Here is a 20,686-nt window from a genome sequence, read left to right as displayed (position 1 = left end):
CCAGCATAGCCACAGCCTTTGGGTGCGAACACATAAAGGAACAGAGGAAATAAAATATAATTTTGAAAAAGTAAAAGAAAATTTTGAAAAAGAAAATTTCTTTTCAGAAACGTAATCCCATATTTTAAAAAAGATGGAATCCCCCTTTCGAAAAAAGGTTAAGAAAAAGAATTAAATAATGAAGAAGGTAACCAAATTGAAAAAATTGAAAGGTACATTTTCTTATGCAAAATCATAATTTCCAATTAAAAAAAAAAGAAGAATTCTAGGAATACGAAGATACTTTTTAGAGGGAAAAAAATACGGGCGAGTCAGTACTTTCATATTTTCACTTTCAGTTTGTGACCACAGACCGAAAGAATTTTATTAAAAGTAGATTAGAGCTATTTTCTCTTCCTTCTCACTCCAGGTAACCACAGTCCCATGTGGTTATTATTATTATTTTTTTTTTTGTCCTATGACGTTAAAGTGTGTGATTTGAGGAAGATTTGATTGCTATTTCTAGCTTACGGAGAGATTACATTGAGAGACTCTCTCGTCGACGTGTCGTACTTATTTATTACCAAACACCGAACACCAAAGCGGCTTATTTGGTACCAGCAGCCGTTGACTGCAGTCAATGCCGTAGCACAAAGAAGAAGAAGAAATCTGTTGCGAACGAGAGGGGGACGACGACAAGAAGAAGAACCAGAAGGGGGGAAAAGAAAGAGGAAAAGAAGGAGGAAGTGGTGTGAAGCTGAAATGTGGCAGCTCTGGGAGCCATTGATGATTATGGAGAAGAGAAACGACTTCCTCTAACCGGCGGAGTACTACCAAAAAAAAAAAAAAGCATATTTGTTTTTTTTTTTTTCGAGGCCTGCATTTGTTGATTATTATTATCTGCTGCAGTCATGGGGCTCATTTTTTCCCGGTCCAAAGTAAGTTGTTCCACCGCAATAATTGTATTTTTTTTTTGGCTGTGTTTATCTTCTTTATTTATTATTATTATTATTATTATTTTTACCTGTTATCATGTTTGTGTTGAAACTGAAACGCGCAACAAAATAAAGTTAATGCTGTTCAAAATAGAGGGATCGGTTTTGTATAGATTCTCATTGGAATTTCAGTCCCCGAATTTGTGTCCGTTATTGACAGCGACCTTATATCCACCGATGTTGAACGATTATTTTATACATAAACAAAATTTCTGTTTTGTAATTGTTTTAGCTATTGTCATAATAATGACAACTAATAATATTGCTATCTCTGATTTCATTAAAGTTCATCACTAGATGCTGTTATTTTATTTTTAGTCAATATTTATCTTGTCACTGACATTCTCTCAAACCATCTGTTCGTTCCTAACATGTTTTTAACTAAAATATATTAGTGTATAACAGGTTTCAGTTTCTGTATATAGTTATTTAGTTTCTATATTTATTCAAGGTAATATTTTTGCCCAAATTCTCTTGTTTATGCTGTGTAATTTACAAGATGAATACGTGAATAAAACTCAACGGTATTTTTTATCTATCTCTCTATACATACGTCAATCAAACGAAGTTTTAAAACAGTCCGTTTCTTTTAACCAACTTTTGAATTTCTGATAATAAAATACGAAATACTACAGCAGTAAAGATGATACATATACAGAAATAAAAGCAAGAGAGAAATTGAAACTGACTGATACAATTATTTACATTCATTATATATTCCTATGAATAATAATATGCAATCGGAGTGGTGAAGATAAACATGTCATGTTCAGTGTCTTCCTGGTTTTGAGTTTCAGTTTAACCTGATCGACAATAAATACCAGTAAATATCAAATCCAATGACTAATATTCGATTCCTTTACGAAAAGAACAATGTACAGGCTTTAAATCACGTAAATATATTTTATTCATATGTTTTATTTCATTAGGCTGGATGAAAACATTATTAATTTCTTAATTTGTCATTAGACTGTGACCACGCTGGGCCACCGCCTTTTAGAGTATAGTCGATTATTTAACGCCTCATAGACCCCCAGTACTTGTTTTAACAGTATGAAAACTATGAAAGATATAGTGGAATTGGTTGGAATTTGAGCTCTGAATGTTAAGGGGCGTATCCAGGTACCACAAAGTATTGTTACCATAGTTTAGAAACAAAAGTTCCTTGTTCGAATCCGGTCTGTGATCAAGTGCACATTCAGGAATAAGACACTTGTTGACGATCGGAGATCAATGACCAATTAATATGTAGTGTAGATAGAAGTATACGCTAAATATAATACATTGTTAAATCATATTCTTATGAAAAGTTATTGTGTAATCTATTTATCCAATCCACCCAGGCGGAAACTGATGGTGTCCATAAAAATCAATGATGATATTTTCATCCCGTGACGTAATTCATTTACCTATCCTAAATGTATGTGTAGTTGTTGAATGGCTGAGTGGATGTAATCAGTACTGAGTTTACTGGTTCACTTCATATCTACGTCTGGTTTTGTGTTTCTGGATAGAGCGCTTGGCTATATACATATCATTTTTACTCTTAGTTTTTAGGAATAAGTATCTACTCATTGAGAAATAGACCTACAGTAGACTGGTATTCTGCCCAGAGTGAGAATTCTCTCATCCTTTTCTCACCATTAAACCAAAGTTATGCAACAATTGTCAGGAGTTTTAGGACTTGTGCTACATTATTGTCTAATGAATGTTTTGTTGGTTTAGGCTTGCTATAAGATGGGAATCTTCCTGAGTTTTTTTTTATATAATGGGTTAGTCAAATAGGAAGAGTGGCACCCATTAAATTCTCACCGAATCCCAGTCGCTGGCAAGAGAACTGATCTGAATACTTGTAAGAGTGGACTCTCCTAAGATACTCAAGAGACAGGTGGTAGTAATGTAAAAACTAGGAAAAGGATTAAAACTCAGGAACACATACATTCCATTTGATGGTCGTTTGTACAGTTTCCGTCTACTCAATTACATTCACAGGGCTTGGGTCAACCCATCACTATTGTAGAAAATACTTGCACTGTCGCTCTGATGTGACCTTCAAAATCACATGGTCTCCCGTATTCCCCGTCTCTGGCAGTGATGGCCTTGAGGGACAACCTATGTGGATATCTATTGTGTAAACTGATCTGGAACAAGACATCAGTATGAAAGCATAGTGTTTGATACAGGAGTATAGTGTTTCATGAATGCTTTGCAATTCTTGACTAAAAATGTTACTCCCTAGAATTTTTAATGTGACATTCTGTTGAACCTTGCCAAAGAAAAAACAGCTTTAACTTGATCAAGATTTTCTTTTGTATGTTTTAACTCCTTGACGAGATTTCTTTGAAATAAGATTGCCAAAGAATTTTATGGATGCTGGACCATAAATAAGAGGTACATTGCAAAAGGAGTGAAAGAGTAAACAATTGTTAACTGGAAAGTAATATTTTCAGATGTGGTATTGATATTCTGAGATTTCAACTGAGAACATTGAGAGCACCAAACTAGATATTATAAAGCAGTGGTTCTCGACCATTCTTTGCCTATGGACCTATTTGATTCCTATTTTCTTCAGGTGGACTTCCATAGCCATTCAATGTTTAAAAAAGACTTATTATATTATTATAATTAAATATTATTAGGAATTGTATAAAAAAACATTGTCATATATTTTGTGTATTGTTGAAGTATAACCAATTATTCACACATAAATTTTAACAACAAAATCTTATATGGACGGCCAAGGGTCATTGCGGACTCTAATTGAGAACCACTGTTATAAAGCAACTTGTTGCTTTAAGGCTCACTCACTTTGCTGACAAGAAGTTCATTTTTGTTTTTACATTGTTGCAAAGCCACAAATGGCTAATAGATTTTAAGTGATTTAATCAAATCGTAATTATTCTTTTCACCCACAAATAATGAAAGGCAAAATGGATCCTCAACCCAGTAGGATTTGAACTTGATGCAGAAGGATTCTCCCATTTTCAATTCCATCAAAATATTGCTGGTGATAATTATGTATTTCTTGACAAATATTGTCAAAACTCTTAGTAAAAGTAATACAATTCATTATCACACTCTGCTTAAAGTTTTTCACCTTTTGTTATACTATAATCACACCTGTCGGTGTTCTCAGAATTTACCTTACCACACATACACATTTATAGTGTTAGATTTTGCTTCTAGCTCGGCTTTTGAAAAGGATTATGAAAAATATTTAATATATACTCTAAGCTATCTGTGTGTGTGTGCGTATGTATATATGTACACACACACACATATATATATATATATATATATATATATATATATACATACATCCAGATGATGTTTTTTAGTGCCTTCAGGTACAATTGCTACAAACATCCTCTCCCACTCCACTTTAAAATTGACAGTTGAGTATAAAAAAAGATGTTTCACTTGAATGGTCTGTTTTGATGTTGGTTGGCTGCTTACCAGGTCAAATTTAGTTATTGTTTTTTTAAACGGTATATCAAACAAAGAAAATACTTTTTCGTCTAAGTTTTTAAACCGTATTAAAGCTATTTTGTAACCCAATACTAATCTGATTGATTATACATTCTTTTAGTTTTACAAATGTCATAAAATATACACGTCTAATATATTGTCTGTTTCTGTGGATTTGTCATTTGACAATGAGCATCATTTACAAGTGGCTTTCTTTCCGTCATGTACAGAGTAACAGTTTTATATCGTCTTACCCCCCCCCCCGCGCGAATTTTCCACTTAAATGATTCCATATTTACATAGCAAGTCTGTGATCATTTTTTTTTTTTGTTGATCATACCTAATGTTATTTTACATGTCTTTGTTTTGCTTCTGTCCGCAATGCTCGAAAAATGATGTTTCATTGACAATGAAAGTAGAAACTTCCGGTTGAGTGTATTTTCAAACAATCGCATATTTGAATTAAGTCTAAACCGTAGAAATTTGGAAAACAAACACACACAGCGATGGGTAAACTGAAATTGGATGGTAATTACGAGTTTTTTTTTATTGCTGACAAAGAAAACCTGTATGAATAAAAATGTGATGTACTTTCATTCTTTTGTTGGTTTCAGTTGTAGTGTAGCAAAGTTATTAAAGCTATCTATTGCTAGGGCATTGCCGTCAAGAGCCGATTATCTCGATCCCCTACTTGAATTCTGACTTTTATCGATTTCGCAAGGGACAAAAGGCAAAGTTGATCAGGCATAAAGGGAAGTAACCTGAACGGAACAAATTACCGCAAGGTATTTTTGTTATAAACCGATTTTACCATCCCATCCCTGCACATATATATTATATTATATATATATATATATCTATCTATAGATATATATATATATTTTCGGAGTGGTCTTTTTTTTGCTAAATAAACACGCACCATAGTGCGTGTGTTTATTTGGCAAAAAAAAAAAAAAAAATAATAATTAAACCCACCATCCCGAAATATAACAGTATCTGTTGCAACACAGTTTCACATCAGGAATCTTGCAACACAAATTCATAAACGAAAATATGTAAACGTGTGTGTGTACGTATACATATACACACACACACACACACACACTAAATGAGCATCAGGAATCAAGAAATAATTTGGCAATCTTTTAATAAGAAAAGAAAATGAATTGAAAGAAAGTTACATATACGAATAAATATTAGGATTGTTAGGAAAAAAAAGATTCATGTTACGAGAAATAGATATTAACTCAATAATTATACGTTTGTATTTTCGAACAAGACAGAAAAAAAATGCTAATTCGAGTACTTTTATGCGTTCGTTCGTGCTATGAAAGGATGCTGTTTCAATGTTAATCTTGGATCGAACGCGCAAACGCCGAATCTCCAAATAGAGGCAATAGATGGTCGTGGTGTTGGTGGCGGGTGAATCATCAACCTCGAACGAAAATAAATATTTCAACTTTTTCTGCCACGAATTTGTAATAACTAATACACATGTGCGCGCGCTCACACTCGCATACACACTTGTGTATTTCAAGTGTGATTTTAAGTGGCGAATTAGTATTATAAAGTCAATAGTTGTTTTTTTGTTATCTATCAGTGGAGAGATATTATTTGTTAACTTCTTTTATCTAAACCGATCAAAAGCTCAAGGAAATTTGGACTACTTTCAGTCAACCATTCATTCTTTCATTCATACTCTTTGAGCAGCCCCTGTCCATTCATCTGTTGTTGGTTGTAAAACCTACTAAAAATACTTCTGTGCAAATTTACTATCCCAGCTCCACTACTCTGCGATTTGTTAGATATTTATCAGAAATATTTTCTTGCAAAAGATTATATATATATATATTTATATATATATCATATTATCGTTGGCCAGCCTTTGTTTCATTCATTTTATTTAAAAAATTTAAAGAAAATATGAACTTTTTTCTCCTGCTTAGTTTTTCATTGTCTGTCTCACCAATAAGCCCCCCCTCTCTTTCTCTCTCTTGTTTATGGCTGCGTGCATACCCGTGCATGTCACCATATGTGTGTGTGTATATATAACTACGCACATGTGTTACATATATACGCATACTTACTCGTGAACAAACCTTCAGACAGACTTTATTCGAAGTCTGTCAACCTCTTCCTATGTTATTTATCACTTAACATCCATTTCGATTCACACACGCATACATGCGTATAAATGTACGTACATATGCACGCATATAAAATGTATGCATATATTAATAATATACGCATAATTTTTTGTATACATAAATATGTATGTGTGTATAGGTATATACAAAGAAAGTGGGCGCGTGCATATAATATATTATCAAAGTGGTAAAGTTAATGTCCGGTCAAAGAATGACCTATGGTTTCGCATGATGCGAAACTATTGGTCACTGCTTCTTTTCTTTTTTTTCGGATATATGATACATTGACGATATATATTCTTTTATTCTTTTACCTATTTTAGTCATTTGACTGCGGCCATGCTGGAGCACCTCGACCTCAGAACTTATTTTTTGTAAGCCTATTACTTATTCTGTCGGTCTCTTTTGCCGAACTGTTAAGCTACAGGGACGTAAACACACCAACATCGGTTGTCGGGCGATGGTGGGGGGAAAACACATGCATAAATACCCACATACATACACGACAGGTTCCTTTCGGTTTGTGTCTAGTAAATTCACTCACAAGGCTTTAGTCGGCTCGAGGTTATAGTAAAAGATATTTGACCAAGGTACCACGCAGTGGGACTGAACCCAGAGCAATGTCTTTGGGGGAGCAAGCGTCTTACAACCACGCCTGCACCTATATATATATATATATATATATATATATATATATATGGTGGTTGTCTACTCCTTAAACAGAGTTTGACCACCTCCTGCACCTACACCTTAGCCCTTTCATGGCGTCTGATGTGGCTTTTTAAACCAGACAGTGTTTTGAAAAAACACCCACACAGATTGCACCTCTGATTTGCACTACCAATACCTGCAAGTAAGTTCTGCTCATTGTGGATCCTAACATGTCTTTTAAGACCCCCATTGGATTTGCAAACCCTCTGGCACACACCACATTCAAACGTGTGCACAGACATATAATCAGAATAGCTGGATGAGGTTTGTTTTCCAAACCTTGTATATATATATATATATATATATATCTCCAAACCTTGTATGTATATATATATATATATGTGTATATATATATATATATATATATATATATATATATATATATATCTGATTTACCATGCTTGCATGGTTTGGCTGAGTTCTTTTCAACATACTGTCGTTTGGTGCATTCCTTTTTAATCCCCTTTGTGAAGTTTAACATTGTGATATCAGCTTTGTCTACTCCTAGCCATATGTTCCTTGTTCAACCTCTTTTTTAGTTTTCTTCCTCTTGGATCTCCTGGCACTTCTTTACTCATCTGTTATCATCCCTATGCCATTTCCTTTGCCCATCCTTCTTTGTGTTCAGTCCATGTTTTATTACAATTCAGCATTGCATTTTGTACACAACGTGTAATGAGATAACCCTAACGATGCCAGCCGAGGTAATAAATTACCTGTAATTTTCTGCTTCTCATTCTGGTTATTTTGCATTCAGAGCACCACTGATGATCAGGTTGCTAAGTAACAAGCTATAAACTATTTCTATGGTGCCTGCCAAACATCAAAAGGGAGTTATTTTACTAATGTTCCGATTATTAACTACTTTTGTACATCTGCTTCATACAGATTCTTTATTCAATGACACCTACCTGTAATTTCAGTACACTTCTTGTGCACCCATAGCTCACCATGTATAGTGTATGGAGATTTTTCCCTATTTTTTTTTTCTGTATACTGAGCACAACCATTTCTCCAGCCTGAGATTGATCTCTGTTGTTGGGGAGATGCAGTTGAGTGGGGTATGGTAAGATTTTTAGAAGCTCAAGCTTTTGTTCTCTCATTGGATTGTTCAGAATGTCATGGAGAAACTGTTAACTTCCTCTGAGCACATGAGATAAACTTGTTTAGTAAAGCCAAAAGAATTAGCAACAAATGCAGATTACCTTCTAGCTCTCTCTCCTCTCTCTCTCTGTTTCACTTCTCGTATGTCACTCGACAAAGGGTCATAAGCCTTTTGGGGCCAGCCAGAGCCTTGTGAGTAGATTTGGTTGAAGGAAAATGAAAGCCCATTACATATATGTATGTATATATGGGTGTGTATGTTCCTTCTTGACATTGGAGGTGTGACTGAAGCTTACTTCTCAACCATATTGTCCTAGATTCAGTTTCATTATGCAACATGTTGGGCAAGTACCTTCTACTATAGCTCTAAGGCCAACCAAGGCCATGTGAATGAATTTGGTGGAAGGAAACTGAAAAGAAACGTGTTGTATATGCATGTTTGTGAGTACCCTGGCCTTGACATCATGTGATGGTTGTAAATGAGTGTCATCATACAAGCAGTGTCATTCATCTCCAATCTTCTGTGAAAACCTGTCTAGCCATGCTTGGAAATAGGTGAGGTTTGGTGATGGGATGGGTATCCAACCATAGAATATCGGTTTGAATAAATTCAGTCTAACCCATGCAAGCATGGAAAAATATATATTAGAACAATGATGATGATATATGTATGTGTTCATGCACTGTATTTTATTAACTCTTAGCACATTCGGCTATAATGGACTAATACTTGATCATATTACAGTGTGTCACAATTTTCTGATACATTATTCCACTGTTTCTCAACATTTATAATATTTGCACAAGCTCCACTCAATAAACACTCCTAACACTTGACTTACACTTCATATTATATTATATTATACAGTTTATATTTTGTATTAGACTTTCAGAACACATAGTAACATTATTCTAGAAAATAGTAGCCCATCTAGGTATACAACTGTAAAGCACCTTAACTGTATTCAAGTAGTTGACATTACTTTCCAAATATTACTCACTTATTTCTCCTTCAAGGTGGTGCCTCAGAATGGTTGTAGTCCAATGATGAGTAAAAGATAGTTGATGATATGACTTTAGACTCTTGCCTATGATCTCTTACCTTTGCACTTTGGTGGGGTGGTAGTGGTGGTGGTGGCAGTCTCCCTCCTTCACTCATCTTTATCTCTTTTTCTTCCATCTTTCATCTTTCCACTCACCTTTACTCCTCACTTACTCATGAATAGTATGGGGGTCTATTTGCACTTAATCTGTGAACCCCAAATAGCTCCCTCATCACTCTGTCACCTTCACCTTTTATTAAGCCTGTGTATAAGAAACTTCTTCAGACTATCCGCTTCACTCTGCCTGAATGAAGAGAATAGTCCGAGGACTGCATTGTGCTCCAGTATCTTCTTTGGCAAGTGTTTCTACGGCTGAATGTCACTCCTAATGGGACTGCATTGAACTTTCTGTACATTTTACACTCTGATTCCATCCTTTGAGTACTGCCAGCCATCACTCTCTCTCCCTTGGGTCGTCTACTCTTACCTTTGTCCACCCAGGAATATACTAGAAAACACTTGCCCAAGGCACTATATATGGTTGTATACATAGTATTTGTGTGTATCTCATTCATCATCCTCATTTAACATTGACATTTTTATACTTGAATGGCTCAGATGGAATTTGTTGATTTGTTGAGGCAGATTTTCTGTGGCTGGATGCCCTTCTTGTTGCCAATCCTCACCTGTTTCTAAGCACAGTAATATTTCTCTTTGAACAAAAATATTTTTCATGGAAGACTGGAAATGAACAACATTGCTTGTTTGATGGTGATGCTCATTTGCATCCATCACATAATGTCAAGGGAGGGGGTACTCACATATACATAGATGGCAGGCTTCTTTTCAGTTTCTTTTTTGCCAAATCCCCCGACAAGTCTTTGGTTGACCTGGAGCTATAGTAGAAGGTACTTACCCAAGGTCATATAGTTGAAAGGTAAGCTTCTTAAACACACAGCCACACCTGTTCCCCCTGTTGCTTCCTGTAGTGGAAGTGTGTGGCTTATTGGTTAAGGTGTTGGACTCATGATTGTAAGATTGTGGTTTTGATTCTTGGACCAGGCAACGCGTTGTGTTCTTGAGCAAAACACTTCATTTCACATTGCTCCAGTCCACTCAGTTGGCAAAAATGAGTAATCCTGTGACGGACTCGTGTCCCATCCAGGTGGGGAATATATACACCATGGAAACTTGGAACCTGGTCCTTATGATTTGGTATGACTTGAGAAGGAAAAAGAGAGAGAGAGAGAGATGTTGCCTCCTGTATGTGTGTGTATACATATACACACACACACTTTTAACTAGCATTAACAGGCTAAGAGTGCATGGCAAAGGAGAAAAGCGGTTACAAATATCATACTTTGCAACATCTGCAGGCTTTGCAAATTGTTGGCGGGACTCAAATGTCACACTTGACATATGCATTATGTCTGACAAAGAAAGTGTAGGTTGTTGGATCTTCATACATTGACACCAATGGGAGAGTCCATCATGCGCGCACACGCACATACACTGTATTCTAACATCTGCCTGGAACAAGATAGAATGTGTAGTATCATTTTCTGTTAGTTGATATCATCATTCTTTTGTGTCTGCATTTTTGTTTTCTCTTTGATAATGATACAAGAAACACTATATGTTGAGTTATTTGCCTACTAGAAATGAAAAAATAATGACAGACTACTACAAAACAATTATTAAAATCAATTATATAAACCAGTTAGTTTAGAGTGCTAAATTATATATAAATAGTAACAAGTATTTAAGAAATTTCACCAATGGAAAAAAAATGGATTTCTTTGTTTTATGGTGATGTTTGATTTATAGGTTATTGGCTTAGTTTACTAAGAAAATATATCAGTGGCTTAGCATGGCTATGTAGTCAAGAAGTTTGCTTCCCAACCATGTGGTTTCAGGTTCAGTCTCCCTGCATGACACCTTGAGCAAGTATCTTCTAGACCTGAACTGACCAAGACCTTGTGAGTGGATATGATAGACAAAAACCAAAAAAGGTTCATCATGTGTGTTTGTTTGGGTCTTCTTGTCTTGACATCAAGTTATAGTTGTAAATGAGCAACACTGTCAAATAAGGAGTGTCTTCAGTTTCCGATTTTTCATGTAAACATTTCCAGCCAAGGGGAAATATCTCGCTTGGAAGCAGGTGGTGGTTAGTGACAGAAAGCTCATCCAGTCATAGAAAATCTGCTTCAACAAATTCTATCTGACACATGCAAGCAAGCAAAAGTGAAAGTTAAAATGATGATATTAACATAATCATGCCCTTAAGATGTTTGTTTTGTAAGCACATGGTTCTGGGTTTAATTCCAAGTTGTAACATCTTGGGCAAGTGTTTTCTAACCTTACTGCAGGTTGACCCAATCTTCTGTAAGCGAAATTGGGTAGATGGAAATAGTTAGATGGACTGTACTTGTTCTTGAATGGTAGACCTAGTCTTTCTGCTAGTCTCACACTTCTATCTGAGTTCACTTTGCTGCATTCACTCAGGCCAGTTATCTAGTTTGAGGATAACTCAATGTTTCTTAATGTACTAAGCCTGGTTTGAAGATAAATCAGTGCTTCTTAGTGCACCAAGCCTTGTGTTGTGTTTTTTTTTTTCCATACTTTTCCATTAGTTTCAGAGGATTTTCATAAATTGACGAGCACTGTTTGTCATTCTTTGACTTAGCTACAAATAAGGTTGAATATAAGTACTAGAATAGCAAATTAAACACAGTTCCAGAAGGAACCTACAAGAGTGCCTCATAATGTTATCTTAACTTAGCTAGGAATTTGCTAGAAATAGTAGCTGAATCTCTCTTAATCATACCCTATCATCTTTTTAAAAAAATAGGACACATTGAATAGTGTTGTTCTAGATACATTATGCAGGAATAAAAGATGGCATGGTCATGGCTGAAATGTCTTTTATCACCGGTTTACTTAAACTGGACTGAACTAGGGCTAAATAACAACAACTAGTGCCGTCTTAAGGCATGGGCACACTGGGTGGTTGTCTTAGGGCCCCATGGGTCTAGGGGCCTTGAAACAACTGCTACTGGGCTCATTGTACTGGTTTGCCCAGAAGCTTTTGATACTACTAACACATCCTTGACCACAGCAACTACAAATACATAGAGAATTGTTCCAACAGAATTTTAAAAAATTACCTTTATCAATTCAATTTCAAGACATTTTATTGTTTGGTCTTACAAAGGACATTCAGCTGTAGAAACCATACCAAAGAAGACACTGGAGCATGATGCAGTTCATAGGCCTATCAGATCCCGTCAAACTGCCCATCTGAAGCCAGCACAGAAGATTGATGTTAAATGGTGATAATGAAAAATAATACAGGAAAGTCACTCTAAGTGAATCAGATGACAAAACATATTAATTTCTGGCAGTAAAATACTCTCATAAACTTGTAATTGCCTGTAAATGAAATATATTTGCGAACTATTGACATAATTAATACTGAGAAAACATTTACCAGGTAAAATATGAGGTAACATAAAGGAGAGTAGTTGGGGAGTTTTTTTTTTTTTTTGTAATAGATTCATACATCTACTGACTTGTATGCAAATATTAATAAAATTAAAACTTTTTAAATATTGTTTCAAATAAAATAAAATAATATATAAGAAAAATATCCACCTAAATAATGAAAAATTAGTATAATTGAATAAGAATTTTTTTTAAAGCATAATTCTAAATGAAAGGAAATACTTTTTAATAATTGGGTCTAATATTGATTACTGCTAATTGGTTTAAGTCATTACTTAAATATAAATCGTTATAAAACTTTAACAAATGAAAAATATTGAGATTTTTTTTTTAGAATCCTTCAGACTGAAGCCTTTAGCAGTAGCTTAACTAGCTTATGCCTAAATCTGGCCCTGCATTCAGCCATTGTAGTGATTATGCATTTCAAAGAAACAAGATAGCACAGAAAATGATATGGCAAATAGCATAGTTTCTAAAAATAGAACATTTGCTAAAGTAAAAATAATGTATAATAATGTATGTTCTGTAATTAGTTTCCTTTTTCTTGGAGATTCATTTGTCTGAGCACTTGGCCTATTGACTTATATTAGAACTAGGCTCTTGAATGTCCTACTCCATATTTTGTGAACATGATATTTTAAGAGAGAGAGCAAAATAGGGTGTCATAAACAATATAGTGTGTTTTAAGACATTGAATAAATATGAATTAATGGGTGGTGGTGGTGGAGAATGAAATCTTTATAGATATAAATATACTTAAAAATAGTTTTTTTAAACCTGTTGATACTAGAAATATCAACTTTTACAGAAATGAAAAGTCTTAAATGTATCATAATTGTAAGAATTTAAATGTGACATTGAAAAAAATTAGGATTATTCAGTTTAAATATAAATTTTTATTTCATATATTTTTCAGTATTTTAACTTTGTTGATCTGTTTACATTTAGAACATTTCCATAGAAGCATTGTGAAATATGTAAATAAGTCTTCTATAAATGATGTAATCCCAAATGCCATTCTAGCTGTAAAATGTAGCTCATATAATCACGGCATGGCTGTATGGTTATGATATTTATTTCCCAACTATACTAGTTTCAGATCCAGTCTGACTTTGCAACATCTTGGGCAAGTGTCTTCTACTATGTATAACCCCAGGCCAACCAAAACCTTGTGAGTAAATATGATTAGATAGAAACTGAAAGAAGCTCATGGTGAAACTTTTATTCATGATTTAACTTAAGTGAAACAGTTTTTGGCAATGAATCAAGGCTGAATTGCATATTTCGTTTGCATAATTTATTTTTTAGATAATTAAATGTTTCTAATTTATTTCTTAATTCTCTTGGTAGTTGTATTAGTTATAGTATCAGTCTTGTTTTGTCTCATTTTTGTCTTTTTAGTAAAGGTATATTTATAGGTGCAGACACTGATACCAACAGCCAAGCAGGGATCTTTAGTACTATACATAAAAATATTACAGTATCAAGTATCACAAAACTCTAAATATTGAAGACTTTGCATTAGATAAGTCATTGTTACACACACATACACAACTATACCGATCATTTTTGATATAAAATTGTTTTTCTGTATTTTGGATTTTTAATAAATAGTGACAGCACTTCCCCCACAACTCTTTAGTGTTTAAACCAGTCATATCAACTCCAAATATTCCACCTATTTTATGTTCCAACCAACTAGATCCAGCCTCTCACACCTACTCTACAAGGTCATCTAAAAATAAACAATCCCATCACCAACATCTTGAAGCTACAAAATAATGGATGATTAATTCAAAACAATGTAGATAAGTAAATATTACATTTGACAGAGTAATCTGAATGCTAAAAGGTTAAATATCACAGTTGATAGATTCTAATGGTGTTGGGTGCAAATCAAGAGTTTTGCGACTAAGCTGATTTAAATGATTAAGATAGCTTTTCTGTGTTTTGTCTCCTTACCTAACCAACTGTCATTTCAGGGTTAATTAGTCTGGTCTCTTGTCTGATCTGTCTAATTGGTTAGATTATTATTAATTCATAGATAATTTACCCTGTATTCTCTGATTAGCTGAACTGTGTGTAGAAATAAGTAATATGTCTGCATAAACTACCTGTGATAAGGTCCATTATATTTAACACATTTAAATGTTTGATTGATGTTGAATTTATGACTTATGTTCTAAGCTTTAGTTATTTGGCCTGCACTAATTTATATTGAACTTTACAAAGCATGTGCCATTAGCATAAATATAACATTGCCATTAAAATATATTTTGAAAATTATTGCTTTCTTCTGAAGGGAATTGGTTGAACACTTTTATATATATATATATTTATGCCGATGACAGTACCACCTGATTGGCACTCGTGCCAGTAGAACATTAAAAGCATATTCAAGCATGATCGTTGCCAGGGCCACAGATTGGTGCCCATGCCGGTGGCACGTGAAAAACAACATTCAAGCGTGGTTGTTGCCAGAGCTGCTGGACTGGCTCCCGTGCAGGTAGCATGTAAAATCACCTTTTGAGCGTGGTCGTTGCCAGAACAGCCTGACTGGCCCTTGTGCTGGTGGCATGTAAAAAGCATCCACTACACTCTCGGAGTGGTTGGCATTAGGAAGGGCGAAACTTTGCCAGATCAGATTGAGCCTGGTGCAGCCTCTGACTCACCAGTCCTCAGTCAAACCGTCCAACCTATGCCAGCATGGAAAGCGAATGTTAAAAGATGATGATGATATATATGTTTGTCTGTGTGCATGTGTTAGGTTCAAGTTTACAGAAAACAAAAGATGAAGACAGATTAGGGAACAACAAGCAGGTGTATTAGTTTAACTGTTGGGAAGAATGGAAAAATCTTTGACATATTGAGCCTATGCTGTTCAACAGAAAGGACTATATACATGTATATATATAATGTTAGCTGTTCAATCCTTATATTTAAAACTAATGAATGAAATAATACATTCAGAATTTTAACTTGTTTTATTTCTGATTTATCCCTCCTCTTTTCTCGCTACCCTTCCTTCATTGGTAAAACAGAACTCAAAGCATGAGTATATATATATCATCATCATCATCATCATCGTTTAACGTCCGCTTTCCATGCTAGCATGGGTTGGACGATTTGACTGAGGACTGGTGAAACCGGATGGCAACACCAGGCTCCAGTCTAATTTGGCAGAGTTTCTACAGCTGGATGCCCTTCCTAACGCCAACCACTCAGGGAGTGTAGTGGGTGCTTTTATGTGTCACCCGCACGAAAACGGCCACGCTCGAAATGGTGTCTTTTATGTGCCACCCGCACAAGCCAGTCCAGGGGCACTGGCAACGATCTCGCTCGAAAATCCTACGGGAGCCAGTCAGGCGGTACTGGCAACGGCCACGCTCAAAATGGTGCATCTCATGTGTCACCCGCACAAGAACCAGTCCAGGGGCACTGGCAACGATCTTACTTGGCTTGCCGGGTCTTCTCACGCACAGCACATTTCCAAAGGTCTCGGTCAGTAGTCATCGCCTCGGTGAGGCCCAATGTACGAAGGTCTTGCCTCACCACCTCAGCCCAAGTCTTCCTGGGCCTACCTCTTCCACGGGTTCCCTCAACTGTTAGGGTGTGGCACTTTTTCACGCAGCTATCCTCATCCATTCTCACCACATGTCCATACCAGCACAATCGTCTCTCTTGCACGCCACAACTGATGCTTCTAATGTTTAGCTTTTCTCTCAAGATACTTACACTCTGACGGGTATTCACATTGACATTACACATCCAACGGAGCATACTGGCTTCATTCCTTGCGAGCTTACGTATGTCCTCAGCAGTTACAGCCCATGTTTCACTGCCATGTAGCATGGCTGTTCGTACGCATGCATCATACAGTCTGCCTTTTACTCTGAGTGAGAGTCCCTTTGTCGCCAGCAGGGGTAAGAGCTCTCTAAACTTTGCCCAGGCTATTCTTATTCTAGCAGCTACACTTTCAGCGCACCCACCCCCACTACTAACTTGGTCGCCCAGATAGCGGAAGCTATCGACTACCTCTAGTTTTTCACCCTGGAATGAGATAGAAGTTGTTTCCTGTTTGTTTACAGTCTTTATTGCACCTGAACATCTGCCACAAACAAAAACTAACTTGCTAGTTAACCTGCCTTTGATGTTGCTGCACCTCTTATGTGTCCATAGCTTGCACCGGGTACATCTTATAGAGTTACTACCTTCTCCTTTTCTACATACTGAGCAGGGCCATCTACCTGAAGGGGTTTGTGTTTTATCTACCTTCCTACTTATTAGGATTTTGGTTTTTGCTAGGTTGACTCTAAGGCCCTTCGATTCTAGTCCTTGCTTCCACACCTGAAACTTCTCCTCTAGTTCTGATAGTGACTCCGCAATTAGGGCAAGGTCATCAGCATAGAGGAGCTCCCAGGGGCAACCTGTCTTGAACTCCTCTGTGATTGCCTGGAGGACTATGATAAATAAGAGGGGGCTGAGGACGGAACCTTGGTGGACCCCTACCTCTACCCGGAATTCATTGCTGTACCCATTTCCAACCCTCACCTTACTGGCAGCATCTCTGTACATGGCTCGCACAGCTCTCACTAACCATTCTTCTATCCCAAGTTTCCTCATTGACCACCAGATAAGGGATCGGGGGACCCTGTCAAAGGCTTTCTCCATGTCAACGAAAGCCAGGTACAGAGGTTTATCCTTAGCTAGGTATTTCTCCTGCAACTGTCTCACTAGAAATAAGGCATCAGTAGTGCTTTTACCTGGCACGAACCCAAACTGCATCTCATCTAAATTGATTCGCTCCCTAATTAGTTGGGCTATGACCCTCTCTGTAACTTTCATAACCTGATCTAACAGCTTGATGCCTATATATATATATATATATATATATATATATATATATATATATATATATATATATATATATATATATATATATATAATTTTTAATAGTCAGAAAGATTTGTGCATTAACACTTGTCAAACTCTGATAAATGCAATGCATGGCACCCTTGCCCCTTGAGAGTCATTTTATAATGTCTGCCAATTAAATAATAATAATAAAAATATCCACTTATTTCATCCATTCTCATTAGCTTCTCAACTTAGACTATTCCAACTTCCTTAAAATTCAGTATACATTATTTCAATCATCTTGTTACAACATCTTTGTCCTTTAAACATTCTTTTAAAATAAGCTGAGAAGTTCATTTTATAAATACATATTTGCATATAGACATAGACATGTGGTTGAGTTCACTTTACAGTCTCTGTCTCACGGATGTGCCGTCTCTTCACCCTGCCTTTCCTACCACTACTACAAGCACTACTACTCCTTAAAACTGACTGGCTGCTTGAATGCTATATCTACTCTGTTATTTCCTATTCACTCATCTCTCCTTGTCATCCATATTGTATTCTCCAACCATCTCCTAAGAATTACACTAACCACTTTGCTTAATCCTTGACCTCCCATATGTCAATCCTCTGGAATTCCCATCCTGCTCATGTTTTTCCTGCAGTTGTCAACTTGCGATGATTCACAAAGAACATCAACTGCATCAATCCTACAAGCAAATGACATCGGCATACCTTTCCTTATTAGTTTACTTGCATTGTTGTCCAGTGTTAAACAGTAACCTTCAAAAGGTGTAGCTCTAACCTGCAAAAGCTGCAGCTCTTTTGCAATAGACAAAAACCATATCTGAAAATTCATCATTATTTTACCTCTGTCTTTTTATTTCATGAAAACATGCAGTTATTTTTCCAGAGTTCAACACCAGCTCCATTGTCTTTATTTAATGTTGTTGGACCATTTCATTTTTATGAGAATTTTAAATAATGATTTCTGACTGATTATATTGATAGGATTCAATATAATTGTTCTCTCCTAAAATGTATGGCACAAGGCCAAACATTTTGGAGGTGGGAACGATCAATTATATTGATCTTTGTCCCTTGGAATGATAAAAGAGTGAAGTTGAGGACTTTAGCAAGATTTGAATGCAGAACTTACAAAGTTTCAACTAAATATTGTAAAACATTTGGTCTGTTCATCTATTGATTCTATCCACTATTTGCCAGAATGGAAAAATGCATGTATGGAAACATAATTTGCATGCATGATTGAATGTAGATTAATATGTGTAGCATGACACAAGCATGACTATTCTTTCAAAATATCAGCAATGCATATTATAAACTGGCTATTCATTGATAACTAAATTTATGAGCTTTACTGAAATGATCTGCCAAATCTAGTAATAAATATTTGCTTAATAATGGAGAACGAAGAATTGAATATAAAAAGCCTGTTGCATGTGAGCACACATGCATGCATTGTAAATAGACATTGTTTACTTTGTGAAAACACGTTTGAAATTGGTGGTGAAGTGTTTTTTAGTAGGGATAGTTGAAAGAAAGTTGTTTGGATTAGATCAGAGGACTTTATGCCTCTCTTAGATGAGATATTGCTTTATTGAGACATGTACAAAGATACTTGTTTTTAAAGCCATTCAGTGAATGTAAGCATCATTAGCATTAAAAAAGGTATTAAAATGATGAAAAAGAGATAAGTGTGTATGGTGGCAGCTGTATGTATATTTATGGCATACTTATTACTTATATAAATTAGAAAAGAACTATTGTGGAAATGAATTAGCTGGGTCTAAACTCAAATAATTGCATGAATAATTGGAACAGATGTTTCATAACTATGCTTTTCCTAACAAAGCATTCAACCATAACATGAAAGTGGTACCTAATTTCAGTGTACTATAGTAAAACTAGTAAGTGAATGTACCTATAGATAGACACAATGCCATAGTTTTTGTGTCAGCAGTTATCATCACACCTGCTCAGGTAGTAATTCTGTCTTCTTCTCTCTCTCCCTCCTTTCTAGCATAAGTCTGTATTGTAGGGGACTCTTGTACCATGATAGATTGATGCAAAGCACATCATTCAGCCTTCACAAAAGACACACTCAGTGCAATGTGCAATATCTTCATTGTGGAAATCTAATGCTCATAGACTATATTTCTAAAGTTCAGTAGTCTGATTGTTTCTAATTATGGAGATATTGGCGTGAATAAATCATAGCAAAGGAAAATGATCTGCTGGTGGAAACCTGTGTATTATGACTTTAGTATTGTCACATTCTAACCATGCATAACCTGTCAACAGACCTAAGATCTAAATTCAATAGCAAAGTGAACTGAAACAATTGATAGACTTTAGCTTGCAGCCAAATTTTCTTGGGTGATTTGGTATCTCTTCCTTAGTAATTAGAAGTTTTGAGGTAGTGCAGAATAAAGTATTCTTGTGAGAAACATCATGAAATATTAGCAGGTGATTTAAAGTCACAATCTTGTGTAGGTCAGAGGTTGACAACGGGTGGGCCATTGAGGTATTTTTTGTGGGCGTCAGACCTTCTTTAAAATCTTCTCAAATTTTATGTATTTGTGGGCCACTGATGGCTTTTAGAGATGGAAATGGTAAGAGGTAAACACTAGATATTTATATGTGAGGATAAAGATATTTTATGTAGAAAATATATAATATATAGGTGGGCCATGGGTAAATGCAAGAAAACATTGACTCTAGGTCATTACAAAAAATTGTCAACTATTGATATCAGATGTGAGTGTGTGCGTGCATGTATATTTTAGGAAGTTAAAAGTTATGACTAGTCATAGTGACCATTTTTTTCTACACTTATGAAGTGCTTAGCCAT

The 20,686-nt window shown here is 35.6% G+C and overlaps 1 protein-coding gene across 7 annotated transcripts in view; it reads left to right on the top strand.

Annotated features, from left to right (window-relative positions):
* Positions 1–725: 725 nt before the first annotated feature.
* Positions 726–20,686, top strand: part of LOC106874860 (endoplasmic reticulum junction formation protein lunapark-B) — a 101,302-nt gene continuing 81,341 nt past the window's right edge. For 3 of the 7 annotated variants that reach the window (XM_089351259.1, XM_089351258.1, XM_089351257.1), the window contains exon 1: positions 726–917. In XM_089351259.1, the coding sequence (XP_089207385.1) occupies positions 891–917 (27 nt within the window). In that variant the 5' untranslated portion in view covers positions 726–890. Of the gene's footprint in view, positions 918–1,310; positions 1,868–4,952; positions 4,971–20,686 lie in introns of those variants that run through there. The other 4 variants (XM_089351254.1, XM_089351256.1, XM_089351255.1 and 1 more) reach the window with 4 other exon arrangements.

Source organism: Octopus bimaculoides, chromosome 4, assembly GCF_046866305.1.
Source record: "Octopus bimaculoides isolate indiv1 chromosome 4, ASM4686630v1, whole genome shotgun sequence".
Taxonomy (NCBI): domain Eukaryota; kingdom Metazoa; phylum Mollusca; class Cephalopoda; order Octopoda; family Octopodidae; genus Octopus; species Octopus bimaculoides.
The sequence above is the reverse complement of the archived record's forward strand: the minus strand, read 5'-3'. Positions and strand labels throughout refer to the sequence as shown.